This window comes from Osmerus eperlanus, chromosome 19, assembly GCF_963692335.1.
Source record: "Osmerus eperlanus chromosome 19, fOsmEpe2.1, whole genome shotgun sequence".
Lineage (NCBI taxonomy): Eukaryota > Metazoa > Chordata > Actinopteri > Osmeriformes > Osmeridae > Osmerus > Osmerus eperlanus.
This window is the reverse complement of record NC_085036.1, coordinates 5,130,397-5,157,792: the sequence shown is the minus strand read 5'-3', so window position 1 is coordinate 5,157,792 and position 27,396 is coordinate 5,130,397. Positions and strand designations below refer to the sequence as shown.

Genomic DNA, 27,396 nt, shown 5'->3' with positions numbered 1-27,396 from the left:
GGAGTGTGAATTAAATGAGTTGTTTCTTGTCGGACATGTTACGTTGTGGGACACAAGTCTCACATGTTGCCGTTCTTGACGTGTGGTCAGAGAATGTCTAATATATCCTTAAACAGGCTTAAACAGGTGTGGTTCATACACTGGAACTGAGAAGGTAAATTTTCTTAGTACTTTATTTAGAGAATGTAAATGATAATGATACATTGACGAACAAGTTAGCTTGGTAAAAAGGGAATTTAGCTTCTACTCACTGGTAGCTTGTAGCTAACATATTATACAGTACCCCGGCTGTAACAACACGTTGTATCTTGGTTCCTCTACCATATTATAGTAAACAGTGTTATAGTCTAAACATGGGCTGTCTAATTGTTATGCTACCAAATAACCGTTAATTTATCGGTCTACACTTTAATTCTGAATGCAAAGACAACCGAAGTAGCTGGATCACTTCTCCTTTCTCAGCCTGAAAATGCCAAAGAAAGGGAGACGAGCAGCCTCCATCAAGGACGTCCCCAGCAAACAGAGAAAGACTGTCTCCAACGGTGTATCGTCCCCCCTGCGCTTTGACACCCCGTCCAGTCTGTTCCAGAGCTTGATCTCACCTCTGAGTCAGGATGAGTTCTTTCGGGATTACTGGGAGAAGAAGCCTCTCCATTTGCAGAGAGCTGACCCAGCCCTGGCGTCCTACAACCAGTCTCTGTTCCAGCTCTCAGACCTGAAGGAGCTTTCTTCCCTGGGGCTGGAGTATGCCCGGGACCTAAACGTTTGTCGTTGTGTCCAGGGACAGAAAAAAGTGCTGAACAAGACAGGTCGTGTCAACTACAGTCAGCTGAGGAAGGATTTCGACCAGAAGAGAGCAACCATCCAGTTCCACCAGCCACAAAGGTTCAAAGTAAGGTGATGGATTTTGAATATGAGGAAGAAGCAAGTTCTAAAAACTGTGGTGTTAGCCTATCTGTAGTTATTTTCTTTCTCAACACAGAGCTAATCTATAAATAGTTTGGTGTCTTATTGCATTAGCCAGTTAGTCATTCATGCCTGTGACACTCAAGTCAAATGTGTGGGTGTAAGGGTCTCAGCAAACCACTTGGAGGCAATAAAGTACAAATGTTGCACACACCGGCATGCCGAGAGTAGAAAGTTCTGAAGTGTGTGTTCTGAAGTCTTCAAGTGGTGGTGTCTGTGTTCAGGATGAACTATGGCACATTCAGGAGAAGCTGGAGTGTTTCTTTGGTGCTCTGGTGGGCTCCAACGTTTACATCACCCCCCAGGAGTCCCAGGGACTACCTCCCCACTACGACGATGTTGAGGTACAACAACATTCCACTGATTAAATAACAACCAGCAACAATTCAATTCAAATTGAAGAGATTCAACACTACACTGACCAAATGTTATTTAATCTTAATCGCACATATACATACAGAATTCACTGAGACTGGGCCAAAGTACTGTTTAACACACTGGTTTCAGATGTTTAAGGACACCAGTCTTGGGATTTTTTTTCAGTCGTGCATATGTCTATTCTTTACCTGCTAATGACAAACGTTTTTTCCCCTTAAGGTGTTCATCCTGCAGCTGGAGGGGGAGAAGCACTGGCGGCTCTACAGTCCCACTGTGCCCCTGGCGAGAGAGTATAGCCTGGAGCCAGAGGATCGCATCGGCATGCCCACCCACGACATCATCCTCAAGGTACTGCAAAACCCTGAGGTACAGGTGGAACCCAGGTCGCTCGCTGACTGACTTTAATATTAACAGGGAAGTTTGTGTTCTCAATAGTTTTTAGGAGCAGCTAGCATCTCAATAGTTCACTTTGTCTGTCTGTTGGGTGGTTTGTTCATAAAAATGGCATGCGCATATGTTGTTGCAGCTATTGCAAATTCAGTCTTGTTTATACCCTGCATGTTTTGATTGCTTTGAATGAAATACAAGCCATGTGCAAGACGTGAAAGTCATGTTGACCTACAGGTCCGTCCATAATATGACTGGGACGAACCGTCATGCAGGCAACATGGAACAGATGGTTTGGTCTTTCTGTATACAGGCTGGTGATCTTCTGTACTTCCCCAGAGGAACCATTCATCAGGCTGACACCCCCGTTGGAGTGGAACATTCCACCCATCTAACCCTCAGCACCTATCAGAACTCGTACGTAAGGCCAGCTGCTGCTGCTAAAAGCTGAACTCCTCCCAGCCTCCCCTGGATGTGCCCCTCTCCAGTTATCCCACAGCACAGTCTTGTCAAATCTCAAGTCAGGGAGAAACAATAAAGTTGACATGTTTCATTTGTATGCCTCTGTAATGCTCTGAAATGACACCTTGCCATCCATCAAAATCAGCCCCTGTTTTTGACCTAAGATCTCATATCCTCCCCCAGGTCATGGGGAGACTTCCTGCTGGATGTGTTTCCCAGCTTCCTGTTTGACTCCATGAAGAGAGATGTGAGCCTGCGAGAGGGCATGTCCCGCAGACTGTTACTGGTGAGCCAGTATACTCCACAGCGGCAGGGATAGCGTAGACTTGGCTTCTATTCTTGAACTCATACTCATGACTCCCCGAAAAATTCGGGGAGTCAGGTGGCTGAGCGGTTAGAGAATCAGGCTAGTAATCAGAAGGTCGCTGGTTCGATTCCCGGCCGTGCAAAATTACATTGTGTCCTTGGGCAAGGCACTTCACCCTACTTGCCTCGGGGGAATGTCCCTGTACTTACTGTAAGTCGCTCTGGATAAGAGCGTCTGCTAAATGACTAAATGTAAAGTAAAAAATTATCACTTAGTACTTCTTAAGGCATGTTGACTGTTATAACTGTATTACAATTCTGTTTGCCAACTGTCCACTTGACTTATAGTTCTAAAGGTTGCAGTTTCACCACAGCTCAAATACCAAAACTTCTGTCAGAATTTTCTTGCAAATCCAAGTCAACTTTCTTCTGCAGTTTTGCGCTGTCACATCTAGTGACACAGATTACACTCTGTCTAGCGAATCACAGTGCAGAGAGAACACTGTAACAGGTCCAGACAGCATAAGCTTGTAAACATGCTTATCTCTGAAAGCATGTTGGACGGATCCATTCTAGGAAATTGACTTACTGTCAAGCGTTGACGAACACAGTCGTTACACTTCGACTGTGAGTGACTGTGTGTGTGTGTTTCTCTGTGTTTTCCTTGCGTGTCTGTCTCTCTGGCACTCTGGTTCGCAGGGAGCCAGTGGGGCTTCAGACACGAGCGGGCGCTTGGCCACCTTCCTGAGAGGCCTGGCAGATGAGATAGAGCAGGACAAACAGGAGCTGCGCTCCACTGAGATGAAAAGAGACTTTGTCACCAGCAGACTTCCCCCTTACACACTGCAGCAGGGAGACCTCTCACCAGGTGTGTGTGTGCGCACGTGCACAAGTATGTTCGTTTTAGATTGCCCACCATTTTGATAAGCTTCTTGCTCTGTGTGATTGTGTCATTTCACAGCTGGAAAGATGCCTGCGCTGGAAGATACTGTGTGCCTGAGGTTCAAGGACCACATTCTGGTGACATTCGAAGCCAGTCAGGATAGAACAGTGAGTGACGCTTCAGTCTTCTTGGGGTGATTTTCATAAAGTTCGCAAAAACGTGATCACTTCCTACTGTGTGTGTGTGCAGGATGAGGCCACAGAGTTGGTGGTATTTGTGTTACACTCTCTGAGAAACAACAGGGAGACACACATGATGGGAGGGAGTGGTGGTGACGAGGATGACGATGAGGAGGATGAAGTGTTAGACTCTCAGGTAAGATGTCACCCTCACAAGCATGCCTTCACCCAAGACTCTGGGCTCTGACCTGAATATGGAACATGGCTTCAATTGGTTATATCCCAAAGTAATAGTATGAAGTGGAATGTTTATCTTCTGAACGGTGATGTTTTTAGTAGCACACTGTGCTGTTTGTGTATGTTTTATTTCTCCCTCTCTCTTTCCTCAGCCCCGGGGCCTGCGCTTCCCTCTTACCCACCTCCAGGCTCTCAGTCAGCTGCAGGGGGCAGAATGCATCCCAGTGGCCCAGCTGGAGCTGCCCTCAGATGGAGACAAGGTTAACCTGGCCCTGGCCCTCTGGACAGAAAGCTTGCTGGTTGTGTGCTGACCGGCCGACTAAGCAAACCCGGCAGTTGTCTCAATTAAACAATGACATCTATGAATAAATAACGGCATACTTAATATCCTGTTTTATAGAATTTTGGTATCATAGAGGGGATGTTATCATGCATGTGCATGAATAGTGTATATCTATATGCATTTGTATTGAATTATTCGACCACTGGAACTAAGATTGCTTGAGTAATCACCATATTCCAAGTGTAATTATAAGCAACCAACTTAAGGCAACACATTCCTCAGATAAGATTTGACTAGAACAGATAAGATAAACCTGTCACCGCTCAGACTGTTCCCCATACACTAGTTATGCAAACGTTGACGTAAATGCTTTTGTCAGCTTTGACACTGTTGGTCACACCAACACTGCAGAACACAACATGGGAAGGGTTTTGATACCTCTATGCTAGAGCCACAAACTATTTGCCTGCAACTGTTGCAAATATTAATATGAAATGTTAATTCAACTAGCAGTAATGATACCACCCGTTTAGCATTTAATTTTACTGTATCTTTATGTTTGACTATTCAAACAAATGGATGTGAATGTCAAATCCAACCTCCAAAGCTCAAAGAGCTTTTGATTGCCTTGTAGTTGCAACAGGGTTTAATCTCTCAATTAAAGCAAGTTGTCAACATATGACACCTACCTTTAATATCAATCACAAATAAAAAACAAACGTCTTTAATAATATTCCTTCTCGCCTGTACACACTGTTAAATCAGCTTTATATACATCATGTTTGTTTTATTGTGAATATTTTGAATCTATTCCTTAGTATAATACACAGTATATATTAATGTTTGCATTTTTTCCTCCAGTGAAAATACCATGTCATTCTTGTCAAAAACACTTGAGGACCAGTGGTAATTAATCTTGAGGGGGACAAAATCATAGTGTTTATGTTCCCATGTAATGTTTTAAGGATTAAGATTGCTCTCAGTGGTGGGAACCCTTGACATCGGTGAAGAAAAGATGCTTTTTTTTTTTTTACCTTTCATTCTGTATTTCGAGGGCATAGGGACACTTCAAGTGAAAACTCATGGTAGTGCAAAAATGCTTGAGAGAAAACATCAGAAGTAGAAATCCAAACTTATATAACCTCAAACAGAGAAAGGCTGAATAATTAGGACATATAACTGGCTCGCTTCCATACTTTTTCAAATGTGTAAATGTAGTGGTAGCTATAACCTATCATATCACTGAGTGACTGAGTACTACACAAATACTGCTCAACAGTATTTGTGTAGTTTAGGTTTAGCCTTCTCTCAGTTGTACATCACGTCCAGACCAATGTGTGATTTTTTACAGGAGTTGGCAAAGAGTGCATTTCGGAGTATCTGGGTCACTGTCACACTGTTCAATGTGTCAACACTGCTGTGATGGTATCTAGCGCCTGAGAGAAAACACAAGAGACACTGCAAATGAAACTCCTCTCGTTTTGAGGCAAGCTGTCTGGGCAGACGTGATCCACCCAAACTCTAAATCCCAAAATCCACTAGCCTGGGACTTAGCAGGGCTTTTGGGCAGGTATCTCTACTTCATGGGAATATTAGTTTTTACACCTCCTCTGGTAAAATTAGTTCCTATACCACCTCAATGTCCCAGTACTGTGTAGCCTGGTCAGAGGAAAATTCCTTGACAACCAAGTGGTCCTTGTCAAAACCTGTCCCACCTGAAACAAAAAACACAACAACAAGTACCATTCAGTGGACAGAATTGCATCAAAAGAATACTAGGTAGTAGTTATTGAAAGAACTAGAGCAACTGGCTAGACATAGCATAGTCCAACCACCAAAAAAACCAAGCTGGATCCTGACTTTTAACAGCAGAAGAAGCTACTGTGAAAAAGAGAGAAGAAGACTGCATGCATGGCCGCATGGTTAATGTGGTTACCTCTGCAGTCCAGTACAAGGTTGTGGTGGAGATGGGAGGAGATGGTCCCATTGTGGTTCAGGCTCCATCTCTGGTGTGTGCGTCCGTGTTCAGGCCACACGGCTACTCTGGCCCCCGCGACCGCCTTGGCACCGATCACTGACAGACACCCTTTACCAGCCTGCGGAGCGAACAACAAGTTTCAATCAAACACAACAGGAGCTTGCAAGATGAGACCAACCACAATCTCGGTCTGTCTTACGTAGTGATGATAATGCAGATGTGGAATACATGCTGGCAGACACACAAACACATGCACCCCCACCAAACCACATGCAACATGACTTATTGAGTGACAAACAGCACATACAACCATGTCCTGTAATACCTTACATGAGCGTCACGTGTCATCCTCAAATCCCAATCCTCCCGTTACTTAGAATTTCAATTGTGAGCTAAAGATAGCTGGCCAGCCTCCGGCTCCATATTTAGAACAGCTACAGTTTAGAAGCAGCAGTCCAGGTCCACAACAACCTCCCAGCTCACCCCCCAGTTGACTAGTCTGTCGCCAGAGCAGGGCTTAGTGGAATATTCTGCATGCATGTGGATTGTTCGAGGCTGATTTTGCACAGAACACACGTGCAAGCTCGTGGGTGTGCACACAGAGGAAAGTGTGCACCCCCTGCACAGTGACTTCCCATCATGAGCACAGCTGCATATCATACCTAGACATGGTCGCATGATTGTGTGCCACCCGCTTCTTCAACTTGAGTTAGGAAATTATACTGAATCTCAAATAATACAAAAATAATGTTTTTCTTCATCTTATAATGAAGGCGTCTTTGCTGAGATAACACATGTACACACACCTTGCAGCGGAGAAGGCCGCCGATGAGGAGCCAGCGCTGCGTGTCCAAACAGCAGGACGGGGACAGGGAAACTCTTGCTGGAGACGAGTCTCCCTGGATGTCCTCAGCTGTCAGCACCGAGCCCTCACAACGACTTCTCAGCTGGACATACACCCTGGGCTGCAGGAACGCACACACACATGTTACAAACACACACGTTAAAAACACACACAAGTTACACACGTTACACACCCACACACAAATTAACAGAAACATTAATACACCATAATGCATCATTATTCTGTGATCACCTTCAGAACTTGTTTTATGCACATATCAACAATTTTGAGTCTGTTGACATACAGCTGTTAGCTTACGATGATTATTCTCAGTGAGACACACCCGCTAGCATCCTTACGTGGCTCGTACATTAACAGAAGCATTTCCATAACTTATCATTCATGACGGGTGAATCTGATTATTTTAGAACTGCACAGAAGTGGAGATACTGTGGGTGAGCTGGAACTGGGAGGTTCTCTCTAGGCAGCAGGGATCAAGTCAGCATGATACCACTGACTCATCATTAATAGCACGACAGGACAGAACTGGCTAACCATTCCTGACCTCCGTTCATGTCCATCTACTCTGTAGCAACGAGGGCTCTGTGAGCACAGATAGCTTATATATTCATAGAGGCCGATGCAAGGTTTCAGCTTTATACCAGTGTAAACAATATGTCAATGTGAAGTGATAGCCTCAGTCAAAGCATGCTGAGTGGGAATCCGATGTATATCACCATGACCTTGGTCCGGATCCCATCTGTCTTATCAAGTGCGGTGACACACACACACACTTGTGAGTGCATCTGTGTTTCTGCTGAGTGAACGTCGTGACTGTCATCTTACTAGTGGGTTAATCTGACCTTGTTTCATAATTGTGTTAGCTAGACTTAGTCTCACGGGCAGAGCTTTAGGATACATCAGCTAGATTAGTTTATGGTAACTAGCTAGCGAGTTTATGGGTACTTGTCGCCGCAGACCCAGCTATCTTGACATTATAATTAGGGCCATCGTCGGCTGTGCTTAGCATATTTAAGGCGGCTTGCACTGCAGTGGCAGCCTCGTCTGGCAGCCTCGGTGCACGAAGACTCGGTCGAACAAAGACAGGGAGTCTACCTGCGGGAGTCCACCGAGGATGGCCGACGAACTGCCAGTCTGCTGTGAACAAGGCAGACTTCATCCCGGCGTTTGCATCCCATGCTTCTCTTCACGCCCTTGCGCTGACAGAGACATGGATCCGCCCAGAGAACACTTCAACTCCAGCTGCTCTCTCCGTCACCCACTCGTGGTGGTGGGACAGGTTTGCTTCTTTCCCCACATATTAAATACACATCCACCCCACTCTCTGTTACTGCCAAATCATTTGAACACCATTATGTGATGCTAACTGATCCTATCAAAGCATTTTTTGTTGTCCTCTATCGCCCACCAGGGCCGCTAGCCGACTTTGTGGAGGAGCTGGACATGCTCCTCAACGTCCTCCCAGCTGATACTCCTTTTTGGACTTCAACATCCACCTCGAAGGAACGCAGGCCGTCGACTTCAAGTTTCTTTGACTTCCTTCGACCTGAAGCTGCTGAACACACCGGCGACCCACAAGGCAGGAAAACAGCTCGACCTCATCCTGACACGTAACTGTATCACTGACTTAACCTCTGTAACCCGACTACACATTTCTGATCACTCCTTCATCCAATTCTCTGTCTCTCTCCCTCCATCTCCTCCTACCTCCACATCCCTCGTAAATTTCTGCCGCAACCTCCGCTCCCTATCCCCCTCTCATTTCTCCTCCATTGTAACATCCTCCCTCCCTCCCATTGACGAGTTCATGTCCCACCCCACTGACACTGCCACCAACAACCTGTTATCCACACTAACTGCATCACTCGACACTCTCTGTCCCCTGTCAACCAGGCCTGCGCAATCTTCTCCCTCCTGCCCGTGGCTCACGGATATTATTCGTGAAGAATGGTCCATCCTCGGGCAGCTGAGAAGAGATGGCGCAAGTCCAAAGACGGTCTGGACCTCAATTAGTATCACTCCCTCCTCAAATCCTTCTCTGCCCGCATAACCGATGCTAAAACCCACTACTTCCTGAACAAAATTAACTCTGCCTCAAACCCTCACAAACTTTTCTCTACCTTCTCCACCCTTCTTAACCCACCTCCCCTACCCTCCACCCTGACAGCAGACGACTTCTCCTCCTTCTTTGAGAAAAAAGTTGCTGACATTAGCAGTCGGTTCCCTGAACCCACCTTTCCTACCCACTCACCCTCTATGACTGACCCAACTAAATGTCTAAACTCTTTCTCTCCCCTGTCCGAGGCAGAGATCTCTGACCTCATTCTCTCTCATCGCCCCAGCTCCTGTCCCCTTGATCCAGTCCCCTCTCCTCTCTTTCAAACCATCTCTCCCTCCATCATAACTTTTCTTCTCCATGTCCTTAACTCTTCTCTTACTTCCGGCACTTTCCCCTCTGCCTTCAAACAGGCCAGAGTTAATCCTCTACTCAAAAAACCCTCCCTTAACCCAGCCGTCCTCCAGAACTACAGACCGGTATCACTGCTACCCTTCTTTTCTAAAACAATTGAACACGCTGTGTCTAACCAACTGTCAAACTTTCTCTCTCAGAACAACCTGCTTGACCCCAACCAATCGGGCTTCAAGACTGGCCACTCCACAGAAACTGCCCTCCTGTCAGTCACCACTGTCCTCCAGTCTGCCAGAGCGGCTTCGAGGTCATCCGTCATCATTCTGCTGGACTTTTCTGCAGCATTTGGTATGGTTAACCATCAAATCCTGCTGGCCAGACTTTCTGAAATGGGCATCACTGGCACTGCACTTCAGTGGATCTCATCCTACCTGTCGGGAAGATCCTACCAGGTCTCCTGGGGAGGCAAAGTGTCACTGCCAGCTCTCCACTGGTGTCCCACAGGGCTCCGTCCTTGGACCCCTCCTCTTCTCCCTCTACACCCCCTCGCTTGGACCAATCATCACCTCCCATGGCTTCTCCTAACACTGCTATGCTGACGACACGCAGCTGTACCTGTCGTTCCCCCCGACTGATCCAGGGATCTCAGCTAGGATCGAGGCCTGCCTCACAGACATCTCCGCCTGAATGACCACCTCTAGCTGAACCTCGCCAAAACAGAACTCCTCATCCAAACCCTCCATCTCCCACGATCTCTCAATCACCCTGGGATCTGCGACGGTGACCCGTTCATCCTCTGCCAGGAACCTCGGGGACAGGAGACAGGAGAAGAGACATGGATGACGAGCTCTCCCTCACAGCCCACATTGCTGCGGTCTCAACATCCGGAAGATCAGGAGATACCTGTCTGAGCATTCCACCCAGCTGCTAGTCCAAGAACTTGTCCTCTCAAAGTTGGACTACTGCAACACGGTCTCCCAGCATGTGCACCCCGCCCTCTCCAGAGGATTCAGAACGCGGCAGCCCGCCTGGTCTTCAATCTACCCAGACGCTACCATGTTACCCCGCTCCTCATCTCCCTCCACTGGCTTCCCATCACGGCCGTATCAGATTCAAGACCCTGGTACTGATTTTCCGAGCGGTGAACGGGACTGCACCCGACTACATCAAGTCTATGCTCCAGCCTTACACCCCCACCCACCACCTACGGTCTTCTTCTGACAACCTTCTGGTGGTCCCACCGCTCAAGAGCGCCCGGTCCCAACACAAGCTCTTCTCCTATCTGGCCCCCTAATGGTGGAATCAACTCCCCACCTCCATCAGAGACACCGACTGTCTCCCCACCTTCAAGAAAAGGCTCAAGACGCACTTGTTCCGGGAGTACAACGGCACTTAGGAATGTTTGTCTGGACCTGATGATCACAATGACTCTTATTGAGAGACTTGTTGCTCTTGTTGGTTAGTTGTAACTGACTTAAAACTATTGTATTTGCTGTGTAATATATTTTGTTGCTTTCTTTTTTCCGCAGGTACACCACTTTTTTTTCGAGGTTCATGTTGTTTAATTGTATCTTGTTTAACTACATGCTCTTATGGTGCTTCCCTTTGGGATTCTTTTTCACAATGTATGCTTCATGTTTTGGTTACCCGCAATGTTTGTGGCTATCTCGTTGTTATGATCAGTGACCTATGCACTTTTGTAAAGCTCTCTTTTGGAAGTCGCTTTGGATAAAACCGTCTGCTAAATGCATAAATGTAAATGTATAGACATACCTGCATCCTCATTAACCCTTGCCTTGACTATCCATCCAACTCATATTTACTCTCTGTCTCTCTCTCTGACACACACACACAAGGCAGGGGTATAAATAACTTTCTCAGAAAGGGTTTTTTATCAGAACCCAGCAGGCTTCAGCTCAAAGTCCCTGGCATGTCGCTGAGGCACTGAGAGCTAACAGCACAATAACGATCCCCTCCACCCTGCAGTCTGGCCAGCGCTCCACAGCTTCTCTGACAGACAATAAACCGCTCAATGTCATTGTGGGAAGTGGCTTACCACTACACACTGCAACACAACACAAACACACACAACTGTACAGCCTCCACAATAACATCATCTGGTAACTTCAGTGGAACAAACTCTTCACTTTCAACAAGCTGAAATGTCTTCAGGTTTCAAATTCTATGTAATTGATTTTGTGTGATCCAGAATATGTCAATGTTGTCAGCATCTGCTTAAGCAGGCCCATGTTTTAGAGGAAAGATTAACCGTGGTGTCACCTGTCTGAGGGGCCGTACGGAGCAGATGGAGTCCCAGCTACTGTGGTCCCCCCACCTGGGCACCTGCCCCGGCTGTAGCAGCATCTGTCTTCCCTGGTAGTGAGCATATTCGTATGCCACCCACCTTGAGGGACAACACAGACCAGCAGTTAGTTCTGGGCCTTGGCTTTAGTCACACACAAAAAAACTGACAAAAAAAGGGAAAAGCTCTTCTCAGAAGTTTGTAAATACCCCAAACGTATACATACAGTGCATCGGGAAAGTATTCACAGCGCTTCACTTTTTCCACATGTTGTTATGTTACAGCGGTATTCCAAAATGGATATGATTAATTTTTTCCCTCTGAATTCTACACACAAAACCCCATAATGATAATGTTTGCAAATCTATAAAAAAAAAAAAATCACATGTACATAAGTATTGAAAGCCTTTGCCATGACACTCAAAATAGTTTACATTTAGTCATTTAGCAGATGCTCTTATCCAGAGCGACTTGCAGTAAGTACAGGGACATTCCCCCGAGGCAAGTAGGGTGAAGTAACTTGCCCAAGGACACAACGTCATTTTGCATGGCCGGGAATCGAACCGGCAACCTTTTGATTAATAGCCCGATTCCCGTATTTCTTCGAATAAACGCCGCCCTTGAATAAACGCCTCACCAAAAATGAACGTTGGGTAATAAACGCCGCCCTCGAATAAACGCTGCACCAAAAAAATCTGAAAACGGTATTTATTGCACATGTAGGGCCTACATAACTTTCTGTTTGAAAGCTAACGTGTATGAACATTTAGGCATGCTGCTTCAGATTTCTACACAATGTAGAACATCTGTATTTGAGACAGTTGTACTACCAACGCACACCTAATTGATAGCCAATGAGAAAGGGAGTTGCCGCACTCATAGACAAAGAATAAACAAGGAGGTCAGCAGTAGTAAATGAAACCTGTTTTTTTAGCAGCATGATTCATTTGCCAGCAACGAAGTTGTCTATGGCTGCACTGCAGCTACAATTCACGATATCACCCTTACTAATTAAACGTCGACCTTAAATAAACGCAGCACCAAAAATGAACGTTATTTAATAAACGCTGCAGCGTTTACTCAAAGAAATACGGTATATAAATCAGGGACACTCTGGCTGGAGACGAGTCTCCCTGGACGTCCTCAGCTGTCAGCACCGAGCCCTCACAACTACTTCTCAGCTGGACATACACCCTGGGCTGCAGGTATGCACAAAATCTGCTCCAGAGTACTCTGGACCTCAGACTGGAGAGAAGGTTCATCTTCCAACAGGACAACGACCCTAAGCACCCAGCCAAGATAACAAAGGAGTGGCTTTGGGACAACTGTGAATGTTGAATGGAGTGGCCCAGCCAGAGCCCAGACTTTAACATCTCTGGAGAGACCTGAAAATGGCAGTGCACTGACACTTCCCATCCAACCTGATGGAGCTTGAGAGGTCAAAGAAGAATGGGAGAAACAGCCCAGAAATAGGTGTGCCAAGCTTGTAGCATCATGCTCAAAAGGACTCGGCTATAATTGCTGCCAAAGGTGCTTCAACAAAGTATTGAGCAAAGGCTGTGAATACTTATGCACATGTTATTTTTAGTGCTGTCAAACGATTAAAATATTTAATCGCATTCATGTCACAGTTAACTCGCGATTAATCGCACATTTTTATCTATTCTAAATGTCCCTTGATTTCTTTTTGTCCCATAATTTTTTCTCATTTGAATGCTCTTATCAACATGGAAAAGTGGATCGGATTGCTTAATGCAATTGGTTTTTTTTTTAATTGAAAACAACATTGCAATCGCCTGGCTTTGACGAGGGTCCGGTGAATTCGCATCAGTTGTGTGCTTGGCCATCAAGTGGTATTTGAGACTGGTGCTGCGATGATAGCTCGGTTCACAACGACAAAACACACAGATCACTTTGGTCATGTCAATGGAACCATTTGTCAACTTTTTAAAAGTAGCCTAAACTTTCCATTCAGAATCTTATTGGCATCCATTTCGGCGTCTCGCGCTCGCCATCCACTCGAAACATAACGTTAGCCTACTACCAGAGAATGTGTAATATAGAAAAACAGGCTCTGCTACTACTCTTTAGCCGGCTCGCAAGCCCAAATAAGTGTGTGCGGCGTGCCTGTTGTTTTGTTTCCGGCCTAGCTAGATCCGGTGTGGTGTTGTAGTCTTTCTAACGTCAGTAGTTGTTGCAACAGCATGTGAAAAAAAAACTACAAAGTTTGCTAGGCCAAAAAGAACGTTAATCTCGCGATAAAAAAATTGACGCCGTTAAAAGGGGTTTGCGTCATAGAGTTAATATTACTAGAGGAAGCAAGTTTTGTCTTCCAAGATGGCGTCCCCATTCATTTCTATGAAAAGTGCTCAGTGGCGCAGTGAGGCAAGCCAGAGCACGAAACTGGACCGCGCCATCTTTCCACTTCCACTTAGCTCCGTCGTTGTTCTCGCCAGGCAAAGAAAGCTCAATAGTTATTTTTTTTACAGAAATCTTCCATAATGCAGACTTACCATAGCTTACTGTCAACTTTATATTCAAACGAAATGCCACGAATTCACACTGCCTTCAATTTAACATCAGTGTAGAAATGTGGCCTGTGTTTTATATGTTCAACCTACAAAACCAAACGCCTATTAATGGATATAATGTGATCTAACAAGACTTGGTAATAATGTAATAAATTGAGAAGTGTGTCTAAAATATAGTCTACTTTATTGAACATGTGCCTTTGAAAGGGGCATATTAACAGAACTATATACAAGACGTTTCCATCAGATATAAGTGGGGGTGAAACATAGAGTCACTGAGGACCTTCATTGTCCCACAAAAGCAGTCTGGTTTGATGACACGATCAAAAAAAGAATAATGAGTGTGTTTAACAAAAGCTTCTGAAGGCAAGACTAATATTATTTAAATATATATCATTTCCTATTGTGGTTATCAGTTAAAGTATTAATCTTCGTCTTTGCTCCAGATAGACATGTCAACAATCTATGCTCACGCTTAACATAATATAATATTTGCCATCATGTCATGAACGTTTTTACGAAAAATCAAATCTGTTTTAAAATAACGGGAATAAACTATATTAACAACATTTCATGTATGTGTGACAACCATTTGCTAAACTTGCTACAACAGGGCAGGCAACTCGAGCCATTTCTTTCAGCTCCAGGGAAATCGGCTATTGGCCAATGTGAACTTTTGTGCTCGTGCCCTGTTAGTATCCGCGAGCACATTTGCAGGCAACTTTTATTGACGTAAGCAAATACATGGGGTGCTAGTTTACCCATTTCGGATTGGTTTCAAACTTCAAATCAGGAAAAATTATTCTATGAAAAAGCTAGTAGTATGAGCCAGGTTCGAGAATAGAACAAAAATTATTGGGGGAGATAGTTTTGTAAATGTTGACTGGAGTTAATAGAATAAAAACGACCGGAAGAGCCGGAAGTCTAACAAGAAATGCAAAACCACCTACATCCACCGGGGCCGTTGCTTCAAGCCGAGGGGCGAGGGGTGGGGGCTTGGTTTGCGTTAACGCCGTAATAAAGCGTTTAACTGAAAGCACTAATTATTTTCATTCTTAACTTTAGCAAATCTATTAAATCTTTTTCCACTTTGTCATTATGGGGTATTGTGGGTAGAAATTTAAAGATTTATTTTTTTGAATCCATTTTTTAAGGATTCAAAGGCTGTAACACACAACATGGTTCTAAAAATAGCACAACTTGCCACAACTTGAGTCTAAAATGTAATGTTATTCTGTTGCTATTCTTTTTTAATCACACTTGCATTTATAAATATTTGAAAATGACGATATCTTAAAATAAATAAATAAATGCTTTTATTGATAAAAGTAAAAACCAGTATTGTGCGCATGACAACACTTCAGCATTCGTGGAGAGTGTAAGCTGGCGGGCGCAGCGAAGATGGGGAGCTGAATGCGGTTTCTTACCCCAAAAACATGGCATAAAAAATCAAAAATACAGATCATTCTCACAGTGAATGGGAGGAACAGTTCTTTTTTCTACTGTGAAAGAAAGCTGCTAGTGTCTCATTTGCGGGGCGAATGTGGCGACGGCAAAGCTGCACAATGTGGAGAGACACTTCACTACCTGTCACAAAAGCTACCATGCTAACTATCCATTGGGTAGCGCGCTACGGGCATTAAAATACCTGATTGAAGTTGGCCCTCCACCAAACCATATACTTATACACCCAACGCAAAACATCATCAAAATAGTCTCAATCGTTTGTACTGCAATTATTTTTGTTTGTGCTGCTTTGGAGAATGTAGAAGTGATCATCTGAAAATTTAAACAATTGCTGAGATTAATAGAAATGAAGTGTTGAATATTGATATTATCTGTTTCCCACCTTGTTAAGTCATTGTTGATAGTTATTGTGAGAAATCATTAACATGATCAGTGTCTTCACATAGATGACTACCATTAATAATAATATATAACTAAAGGTAAACCGAGCAAATTTGTTATTTAAGAAGAGTGTATCAAACTGGTAGCCCTTCGTATGACTCCGTACCCATGAAGTAGCTCTCAGTTTCAAAAAGGTTGGTGACCCCTGCTGTAACATAACAAAATGTGGAAAAAGTGAAGCGTTGTGAATATTTTCTGGATGCACTTAATACCCAAGGTAGCAGCCAAATCTTGTGTGAAACAGGCTTGATGTTGAGTTCAATTTAGACATGTTTTCCAGTAGGCTAAGTGTTGTAGAAACATGTCGACACAAAACCATGTTTTAAAAAAGGTCTTACGTTCCGCTGTCGACTCGGAGAGACTGAGTGAAGATGTTGTTCATGCTGTCCAGGGGGGTCACGACAGCCGTCTTTACACCCTCATAGGAGTCCAGGCTGAACAGGCTGAGCGACGGCTCAGAGAAATTCTACAGTGACAACACAGGCGGCCATATTAGTTGAGCGAAGAGCCATGTGCTGAGAAAACAGGACACTTTAAATCACGTGTATGGCAACGGTACATTATTGCACACAATTGTTTTGCACAATAATTATTTGCGCTTTTAGATCAACTAAAACAAAGTGTGTGACATTTACCTGGATTTAATTTGAATAATGCTGTGTGTGTGGTCATGTTCTGCTATCCTGCGCCAGCTAAACACAGCTTATTGTATTGATGCAGTACACTCACATAGGGAATGGGCCTCAGCGATTTGACAGAAGTGGTCAGACAGCCACAGGAAATGAGGTCAGGATAAATACCCTCTCCCAGAACATACTGGTTACCAGAGCAACCCTCGTCTTCAAAGAGCAGCCAGCTGGAGAGTGGTGGGAGGAGCAGGGAGGAACACAAAAACACACATCCGCCTGGTGGGTCAACCAGGGACACACGGTACAGTAGCCTACACAACTCTATTGTGCAGTGTGCCTGCAGTTTTGTTTGTTTTTCAACCTTGAATTAACTTTGTATTTGCATTTGTGTGCCATGTACCTGTGTTTGACACCGCTAATGTATTTCTATCCAGTCAGGAGAGAAACCAGTGAGCCAAGGAATATTTTACACAGCCACAGTGGCAACACTTGAGTAGTTAATTTGAGTGGTAATGTAGTCTCGTTTAAAGACACTCCAACTATCAACAAACTAGCGACTGCCACTCTGGTTAGGGTTAGCATTAGTGGACAGTAGGTTGACAATTGGTTTGTTCAAATTTTACACCTTATTAATTTAAAAGATGATGAAGTGACAAACAAATAGTGCATAGTAAGTGTAATGTTAATCTAAAAAGGGAGGAGTGTAGTGTTTAATAAGGATGTGAACTTAACCTCAGAGTAAGCCTGATTATTTTATTAATAAGTAGTCGCATAGACACGACAGTAAGTACAGCAGATAAGCAAGGACCAGAAGTACACAATTCTTAATTTTCTATCAGTCAGGGCAGCAACAACACCATCTCAACAACAACCTTACATTGTACATGATAGGACAACAGCAACAACAACATTTCATCAAACCATCGATAAGAGACTACTGTTGCTTTATCAGTGTGGATGTAGAGGCCAGGGTGGAACTCACCTTCCCCTAATGACCCTGAGGGACCTGGGGGTGTTGGCTCCACAGTTCATCACTTCACCCTCGTACTCTTTAGCTTCTCCCTCAAACTGAGGCTGGTTGTACACGGCTAGCTGCAGGGACAGATGCAAACAGGGAGAGGGATATAATGTAGCCTGGCTATCCTTGAAAGTGCTTACGGCTTCTGATTTTGGAGCGTGGACTTTTGTCCTTTGTTGATATTGAAATTCTAAATATGGATAGGGTTATAAATATCTGTTGTATATAGATGTCCTGTAGATAACTTACCAATGGTCTCAGTTTTCCAGTACCACAAAAATCCTGGAAAAGGGACAGATATGTCAAGCGATGCCCACTTGGACTTCACATCACAGAACTCTCTAGAAAGCTCGCCTGGACAGCACAAATCTCACCATGATACACCATGACCCCTTTCAAGCCTTTTTTTGTTTTTAACATGGCTGTGGAACTCACCAATCGGACGGGTTGGACAGACTTGGCAGCTTGCCGGTTGCCACTGCTGAAGTCCAGAGTGCTAGGATGTCTGCCTTTCTCCAGAACATATTGTTCTCCCCTGTAGCCCCGTTCACTGTAGGCTACCCATCTGAAACACAGGTGAACCCAGCACATTCACAGTCTCAAGTCAAATCAAATCAACATTTATTTGTCACAGAGGGCGAATGTAAACCATCCGCAGTTCCACAGTTCTCTAACGAGGAAGTGACTTAGAGTATAGAGAAAGACCCTTGCAATGGTCTACTGCAGTGTTTCTCAGCTGGTGTGGAGAGGGTCGCGGACGTCTGCTTTGGCTCAAACATATTTTTTTATAAGTTACCGAACTTCCAATGGTGCGCTTTTATTTTGAAGGGTGCTCACGCATTTACCGTGAGACACCCAGTTGATAGCTTTCTCCTTGCTGCCTCCCACCCTGGACCCTATGCAGTTTGCATACCGGTCCAACAGGTCTACAGACGATGCACACCGCTCTCTCCCACCTGGACAAAGGGAATATGTATGTGAATATGCTGTTCATTGACTACAGCTCAGCATTCAACACCATCATCCCCTCCAGACTCGCCTCCAAGCTTGTGGACCTGGGACTAAGCACCTCCCTATGCAAGTGGATCTTCAACTTCCTGATGGGGAGGCCGCAGGTAGTGAGAATCGGTGACCACACCTCATCCACACTGATCACCAACACAGCCCCCCCCAGGGCTTTGTGCTCAGCCCTCTCCTGTTCTCCTCGTTCACGCACGACTGTGCGGCAACGCACAGTTCCAACCTCCTTGTTGCTGATGACACAAACATTGTGGGCCTCATCTCGAGGCCCACAATGTTGCCCACAATACCCTGACATCATGGTGTCAGGACGATAACCTCTCTCAACATCAGCAAGACTAAGGAGATGATTGTGGACTATAGGAGGCGGCAGGAGGAGGAGCATGCACCCCTACACATCAACGGATCCGAAGTGGAAAAGGTCAGCTGCTTCAGGTTCCTCGGGGAGAACAGCAATGATCAGACCTGGTCTGCTCACATGGACAAGGTGGTCAAAGCGTCCCGGAAACGCCTCTTCTTCTTAAGGAGACTGAAGAAGTTTGGCATGGACTCAGTCATCCTCACTAACCTCTACAGATGCACTATAGACAACATACTGACTGGTTGCATCACAGTGTGGTATGGGAGCTGCACAGACAGGGACCGCAAGGCCCTACGTAGTGTGGTCCGGTCTGCTGCGTTCATCATCGGCAGGAAGCTCCCTACCCTACAGGACACCTACCATACACAATGCCTGGCTGGCAGGCTTCTGGCAGGATTCTAAGAGACTGTTACCACCCACCCTTCAGTCTTTTTACCCCGTTGCCTTCTGGCAGGCGATACCGAAGCATTCGGATGGCCCTTGGAAAGAAACTGTAGTCCAGCCTGTGTTGTTTATTATTTTGTATATTTTGGAGGTTTATTATATTATATGTTAGCTTATCATGGGTGTAACCTATGTTCTGAGTACTTACATGTCATGTCAATTGGGTTCTGAGGTTAGACCAGTTGAAGAACACTGGTCAACTGTATTTTGTATATTGTTTTTTCCAATTATGTTTTAAGGCCATATACTCACACTCCATTGTTCACACATATGGATGTGGTTTTGTCAGTGGCTCCAGCCTTCTTGAGATCAGGGATGTTCAGATCCAAGATATCCGTCTTATCGGCTCTTGGTGGAGAGCCAGTTTCCTCCAGGAGTGACAGTGAGGGCTCTATAAAGTCCTGTTCAAAACACAACAACGATTACACAAAGCAGTTTATAGATCTAGATCATGAATGTCGCCTGACAATATTTCAAACAGACAGTAGTCATTTTCTGTGATTGAGCTTTGCCTTTCATATTTGAGTAGCCTCAAAATGTACAAGGCCTGATTAAAGCTGCATAAGCATAGTGTTTGCGTTTAGCTTATGGATGGAGTATTTTGGATCCCAATCATAGCAAGCACCCTTCACAATGGGAGCTTTGAACAATGTAGCAGGTGGCTACTGCTGATTTAACGTCAGCTCTGAGTTGATCAAAAGAGCGAAGTAATAGCCAGAGGGCATGAGGGCTGGAGAGGCAGAATGCTAATGAACACAGGAAAGACACGACAGCTAGCAATTAGCTCTACCTGTCTAATCCTGTTATAAGCGTAGCCTAGCTTAGCCTAGCAGGGATTTAGCGAGCACAGAAAGTGTTAGTTATCAGCCAGCTTCTACCTCTTGATAGGAGCAGACTCAGAGGATGCTAAAATAAGACTTCAGCTCTACAGTGAAGAGGATTTATGGAAATGTGTGGGATAGGATGAGGAAAAAGGCGGCTAAAGTAGGTCAGACTGGTGACGAACGTGAATGACTGGCCTGATTTTTCAGACTGACTTTTCAAAGTGGTAGGGCCCCGCCCCACCACTTTTGACTCAGCGGAGTATTGAGCGCATTTAATGTATCTACTATTAAAATGGGAAAAAAACGTTTGTTTACTCTGTTGACTGTAACGCACTACTTCATACACTGACTTCAACAATTGAATGCACCTGTCAGTCACAGTGATCTCCTCGCTACAGCCAACCTGGCCCCAGGGGCAGAGCATCGACCACCCCTCTCAACAACTCATTGCTGCTCCAAAAAAATATAGCACATTTTACCCCACCACTTTTGGACCTGTGGTGCCACCTCGGTCTGTGGTAAATAATCCGTGCTGCGTGCAATATTAACCATATACAGAGGGTGACATGCATTTCCTGACTGATTTTGTCGTTCGTTTGACACCCTCAAGTTTAACAGAAGTTATTAGCCTAAGTGGTGGCGGACTAAACAGTTAATAGGGAGTACAACGGTACTTAAGAAAGATTTGTTGGATCCAACGTTAGTTTATTTCCTCCATGAACACGATGACACTTACCGAGGGACTTTTTTCACTTGTTGGTTACTTGCAACTTGTTGGTTAGTTGCAACTGAGTCAACTACTTGTACTCGCTGTAAATTATATTATTGGGTGTGCTTTGCCTTCGGCAAGGGCACAACCTTTGTTCTCTCACATATATATTTGGGTGTGCTTTGCCTTCGGCAAGGGCACAACCTTTGTTCTCTCACATATATATTATTATTATTTTTTCTTTTTTTTTTTCTTTTTGCCCCCCTAAAACTCAGTCAATATTTGGCCTACATAGACAACGTAGGTGTCAAAAGTTTCGTCTTGGTAGCGATTGAGTTGCTTCTATTGGAATTTACGTTCCATTGCATGGTTTAGGCTGAAGTTAAGTTTTTGTGGCGAAAAGTGAAGCTAACGGTGGCTAATTTGCTAGCCACAGTCACTGACGTTACTAACGTCACTACGTCACTAACGTCACGAAAACACGCGTGACTACCTTTGGCAGAACATTCGTTTCGCATCTGTTAACTTGGGGGATAGCTAGGCTAACTATAGCTTTACTGCAAGGCAGCTGCAGAAACGCCACAAGCAAAGAGGCCAGGGTGATAACTATTTACTCATTTTACTTTGTGATATGACACACAATTGTGATGTGTAATGTACAGTATAAGCTGATATTATTAAGGAAGTACATCTACTTTCGGAAACAGTAGTCTACTATTTCACTGAAGTATTAGCATCATAACATTAGCCTGTGTTGCCCGGGCAACACATACTACAGTGGTCTATGATGTAGCGTTATCTGTTTTCAATCGTTAAAATAAACATTCCTCACATATACATTTTCGTTGTAGGATTTATTCTGACATTAGTAAACGATTTGTTGGTGAAATTACCATTACCTGTGGTTTCAAACCAGTGTAGCTCACTGCAACGCTGTAGCTTACGCACGACAAAAACATCTAACTTACACAGCTGTTTAGGAAGTCAAACGGCGACAGAACATGTTCGGCACTCCCCTTACTTAAATCAAAAGTCTAACTACTAACCTGAACTTCATTGCCACAGCCTAAACGTTGTCAATCTGTTCATGAAAATAATTAATTTCATCTTAAACCGTACAACGGAACGTTAAATCCAATTCAACCAACGCAATCGCTACCAAGACGAACACAGCAGTAGTCTAGTACTGTACCGTAGTAGTACAATTTACCGGGGCAGCTTCTCCACACAGGGCTATATCGCATTTTGCGTTGTTACTGACAATGATCGCTACCAGGGAGCTTTTTATGAATGAGCGATTTTCCACTAAATAAATGTCAAGCTTATTTACGTTTTGGGGGGCATATTTTCAGTTAGCAGATGGTACTGTTTGAATCGCGATTCCATCTTCTACTGCCGGGTAACGTCGTAGAATAATCTTCAAAGGGGGTTCTTTATTAATGAATGAATGCAATGAGTAGGCTAAATGCCTGAAAATATCATGAGAAGGGAAAAACTTAAAATGACGTTTAAGTCATAGAGATTAGGTCAATTTTTACACCGGTCTGCCAAATTTATTCGTTTTGTTTCAACGATGAGGCTGCCTCTTGCAGGGGAAATGAGAAGACATCTATTTCATTCTACACTTCACTCGTATTTTCAGTTGTAAATGAGCAGCAAAAAAAAATGCTTTTAAATCTATGTCATCTTTATAAATAATAAGTATGCATTTTTATATAAAATATACAGAAATATCAGTTGTAAAAATGTCATTCAAAAACGGACCCCTGTGCAAACGACGCAAGCAAGCACACCCTACAATTTCCCCAGAAATTGTACCCTGTCTAGTTGTTGCTTGCTTTCCTACAGGTACACTCTTGCATTTTTTAGGTTCATGTTGTTTAATTTGTAAGTTGTTTAACTACTTGCTCTTATGTTTCTTCCCATTGGCACTTGGTTGCTTATCACAGTGTATGCTCACTTTTTGTAAAGCTGGAATGCTCTAGCAGAGAAATCTCCCTTGAAATATTCTAGACCTTTTCACGCCTTCAGACAGGGTGTGATTGTTTTTGTGTTATCATTCGAAGTGCCGAGCGCCGGTGTTACATCCCAACTGGTTCCCAATTTAACTGGTTCCCCAGCTGTGCGTGCACCTATCAGTCTGCCTTTATCACCAGATTCGTCAGAAATTCACAAACATATTACTGGCGATTTTCAAGTCGGATCTCATATTTGCTGCGGCAAATATGAAAGTAGGCCTATAGGCTACGTGCGCACTACATTAGGCTACCATTCGCGACAAAATAAATGGAGACAAAATAAAACATTTGCAGGCTCGCATGAAGTGGGATTCGATCGCACTAGAGCAAAAATACGTACGCACCATGGTCAGTTGATTTACACCGCGAGCTATACTAGCTCACAAATTTTAGCTAAATCGTTACGGATTTGTTAACTACATTGGCCTTCAGGTAACACTTTGATTTGGCTTCTTCTGAATCAACTGGTTCCCATAGACACTACCCGAATGTAGGCTACTATGCACGTATTTGGGGTTGTTTTCGAGGCAATAGCCGTATTTTCCACGACATCACAGCTCCTTCTGACACCACATATTAAAAATTCATACTAAGAACGTCGCTGCTAACCCAGACAATACGATCAAAATATGCGTAACACAACATGGAAACATTCAATTCCTATGCGATTTCGTGTAGCCTATGGCTGAGTGTTTATTCGCTATATCTTGAAATCAATTCATTTCATAATTGTATATTCTGAACAAATGTAGTGAGCACTACATTACAGCCATTCACGCCATAATAAATGGAAGCTAAGAAAATAAAAGATTTGAGTGGGATTCGATCCCACGAGCAAAAACACATGCATTGTTATAATTTATAACAATAAATAAATGTTATAATAATTTATTATGGCGTGAATGGCTGTAATGTAGTAGGAATTGAATGTTTCCATGCTGTGTTACGCATATTTTGATCGTATTGTCTGGGTTAGCAGCGACGTTCTTAGTATGAATTTTTAATATGTGGTGTCAGAAGGAGCTGTGATGTCGTGGAAAATAAGGCTATTGCCTCGAAAACAACCCAAAATATGTGCATAGTAGCCTACATTCAGGTAGTGTCTATGGGAACCAGTTGATTCAGAAGAAGCCAAATCAAAGTGTTACCTGAAGGCCAACGTAGTTAACAAATACGTAACGATTTAGCTAAAATTTGTGAGCTAGTGTAGCTCGCGGTGTAAATCAACGGACTATGGTGCGCACGTATTTTTGCTCTAGTGCGATCGAATCCCACTTCATGCGAGCCTGCAAATGTTTTATTTTGTCTCCATTTATTTTGTCGCGAATGGTAGCCTAATGTAGTGTGCACGTAGCCTATAGGCCTACTTTCATATTTGCCGCAGCAAATATGAGATCCGACTTGAAAATCGCCAGTAATATGTTTGTGAATTTTTGACGAATCTGGTGATAGAGGCAGACTGATAGGTGCACGCACAGCTGGGGAACCAGTTAAATTGGGAACCAGTTGGGACGTAACACCGGTCATTTCACCGCAGTGAAGAGAAGAAAAAAAAGATACCTTCGCACTGGATCAAATTCCAGGATCCTGCTTTTTTAGATATGTTTTATCACCCAGTATAATACCCACACAGGGAAAAGCTATTTTCCTCCGGTTTCTGTTCAATTGCTGACGGCTGCGCATTCTCCCATTTTTTTCTCTACCTTTCAAGGCTGAGATTTGCTTTTCTATCAGCAGATGTCGCAAAGGCTCCCTTGCACAAGTATGTAATTCAGACGGTTATAACCTAAATTAAATTTGATGTATAGCAAAATATGTATAGCCTATGCAAAATGTTGACAACAAATTGAATTGAATTCTATGAAGTGCATTTTTTTTCACTACATAGACATTTGTGTGTCGACAGGTAAGCGCAATTCTTATTTGTCAGTACATTTAGTCATTTAGCAGACGCTCTTATCCAGAGCGACTTACAGTAAGTACAGGGACATTCTCCCCGAGGCGAGTAGGGTGAAGTGCCTTGCCCAAGGACACAACGTCACTTTGCACAGGGAATCGAACCGGCAACCTTCTGATTACTAGCCTGATTCCCTAACCGCTCAGCCACCTGACTCCCCATGTGATGACATTGGCCGGGTTTCCCAGATTCGTTAAGAAGCTCTTAACACTCTTAGAACGTTCCTAAGAAGCTCTTAGTGTTAAGAGCTTCTTAACGAATCTGGGAAACCCGGCCATTAGCGATAACAATAATTGTGATGGTAAAATGAAGTAGCCTATGTTTTGTAAAGCAGATACACATAACAAAAATGCATTTCTGAAATATCAAGAGGTATACATGAGTCAAGTAAGTTACAATAAATGAGTAAATGAGTATATTAAATTACTGTAAATTAATCCTGTGCGCAATGCCCGAGATTAGCCTATTCATTCTATTAAGTCCGTGGATGTAGGCTAAAACGAACGTACAACAAAAATGTATGCCAAACACACAGAAGGCATGCTTGAAAGTTGACATAACTACTTGTGAAACATTATATTTAAGGGTACTTGACTCCAGACCAAATCTGCCGATTCACTACTTGGTGATATGGAGGGGGGATGGGATACAACACTTTGTACAGACAAACACAGCCTACATACAAAACATTACAGCTATTATAGGCTGATCAATTTCTATGGGGACTGCACTAGAAAGATAGCCTACTGAATGGAGTTGGGAAACCTGGAGTCCCAATGTACATCCATCCATGCATTGTCAACCGCTTATCCAGTTTCGGGTCTGTCGGAAAAATTGAAGATGTAACACTTTTGTTCTGTATAAAATGATACTGTGTTTAGCTTTCTGTGCAAAGAGAGGCCTACCCCCAAATCTGAACTCTGGGTAACACTAGGCTTACGTAAACAAGTGGGCTTGACCACTATCTTACTGGAGGCCATAAAATAGTTAATCATATGGTCAAGTTTAGAGGGGTCAGAGAGCGCACACACTCAAACATGCACGCACGCCAGGTCTATGCAAGGGAACCAATGAAAGAAGAGCCATGGGACATTTGCATGCCTTTGTTTTAACCAATAACTGTGAAGAGCGGTTTCTGTTTAAATAGGTAGCTAGCACAAAATGCTAGCAGACAAACTTTGTAGCACAATGGCGTGTGATGTTTGAGGGTTACCGCCCCTTGAGGCACCCAAGACCTTGAGGCCGGAGGTGTGAGTTTAAGATCTTGCGGACAGGGGCCTCCTCCAAACATTCCCAGTTCACCCACACTACTCGCTTGGGCTTACCAGGTCTGTCCAGAGTCTTCCCCCACCAGGGTTGGGTAGGTTACTTTTTAAATGTAATCCGTTACAGTTACTAGTTACTCATCCACAATTGTAATCAATAACATAACTTTTGGATTACCCAGACTCAGTAATGTAATCTGATTACTTTCCATAACTTTTGGATTACTTTCAAAACCTATTTTATAACCAGTTGAAGTTTGTTTACATAACCTGGAATAAGACTAAATCAAAAAATATATATGTTGCACCCCAGAAACGGTTGCAGCAAGACATACAGTAGCACTCCAAAATAAATAGAAAGGTCACCCCAATTTATGTCAATAAGGGAATTACACTCTAGGTGGACTGATGGCCAGTGGTAGTGCACCAAAAGAAAAAAAGGATATAGATGTATGCCAAGATACAGCATACCTTTCACCACAATTAATTTTTTTTGTACTTGACAATGTTTCAAGTTAATTAGTTAGCCAACTAATCGGTTAAATAAGGGGCTAGCAGCTGACTAGCCATCTAGCTAACCCCATTTAACTTGTGCTTGCTATTGCGGAGGACGGCAACTTTTATGTAACCAGTACACGTATGTATACCTGCTGCCAATTATCATTAGCCAATAGCCTTACCTCCAAATGCTTCAAGTGTGAAGTTGAATCTTTTGACGCAGACAGCAGCTTCACCAGGGGCGTTGTTAGACATAAAGCTCTACTTGGGCACAGGCCCCTATTCATATCCCATTTTTTTCATTCAAGCTTGCTGCACACCGTGCACTACTCGGCTATAGAAACTACCCTTGCTTAACCCACGATACAACAGTTCAGGGACGCAATATTGATATCAGCTTTGGCAGGGACATCAATAGTTAATGCGAGCGCGCACATTTTTTTCGCATTCATTACAGTTTTTTTTTAACGTTTTTTTTTCCAGGGATTATCAATCTAAATTAATGCACTGACTAATAAAGTAAATTGTTTAAACTACAACTTTTTATTTTACTGGGGCACAGCAGATTTATACTGGGC

The 27,396-nt window shown here is 43.7% G+C and overlaps 2 protein-coding genes across 5 annotated transcripts in view; one reads left to right on the top strand and one right to left on the bottom strand.

Annotated features, from left to right (window-relative positions):
- The first annotated feature begins 5 nt into the window (after nucleotides 1-5).
- On the top strand, nucleotides 6-4,183 carry riox2 (ribosomal oxygenase 2). The gene is made up of 11 exons (XM_062485077.1): nucleotides 6-80; nucleotides 127-154; nucleotides 463-892; nucleotides 1,191-1,310; nucleotides 1,564-1,692; nucleotides 2,045-2,148; nucleotides 2,377-2,479; nucleotides 3,199-3,367; nucleotides 3,461-3,549; nucleotides 3,632-3,757; nucleotides 3,951-4,183. The coding sequence occupies exons 3-11, from the start codon at nucleotides 470-472 to the stop codon at nucleotides 4,107-4,109; spliced, it is 1,422 nt and encodes a 473-aa protein (XP_062341061.1). The 5' UTR covers nucleotides 6-80; nucleotides 127-154; nucleotides 463-469; the 3' UTR covers nucleotides 4,110-4,183.
- A 572-nt stretch (nucleotides 4,184-4,755) lies between these two features.
- LOC134039285 (uncharacterized) overlaps nucleotides 4,756-27,396 on the bottom strand; it is an 86,809-nt gene continuing 64,168 nt past the window's right edge. For 3 of the 4 annotated variants that reach the window (XM_062485040.1, XM_062485042.1, XM_062485041.1), the window contains 10 exons: nucleotides 19,800-19,948; nucleotides 18,158-18,287; nucleotides 17,972-18,004; nucleotides 17,687-17,796; nucleotides 16,805-16,931; nucleotides 16,414-16,541; nucleotides 11,615-11,738; nucleotides 6,866-7,024; nucleotides 6,018-6,177; nucleotides 4,756-5,796 (listed from right to left, as the gene is read on the bottom strand). In XM_062485040.1, coding sequence (XP_062341024.1) covers nucleotides 5,708-5,796; nucleotides 6,018-6,177; nucleotides 6,866-7,024; nucleotides 11,615-11,738; nucleotides 16,414-16,541; nucleotides 16,805-16,931; nucleotides 17,687-17,796; nucleotides 17,972-18,004; nucleotides 18,158-18,287; nucleotides 19,800-19,948 — 1,209 coding nt within the window. In that variant the 3' untranslated portion in view covers nucleotides 4,756-5,707. Of the gene's footprint in view, nucleotides 5,797-6,017; nucleotides 6,178-6,865; nucleotides 7,025-11,614; nucleotides 11,739-12,739; nucleotides 12,836-16,413; nucleotides 16,542-16,804; nucleotides 16,932-17,686; nucleotides 17,797-17,971; nucleotides 18,005-18,157; nucleotides 18,288-19,799; nucleotides 19,949-27,396 lie in introns of those variants that run through there. The other variant, XM_062485043.1, reaches the window with a different exon arrangement.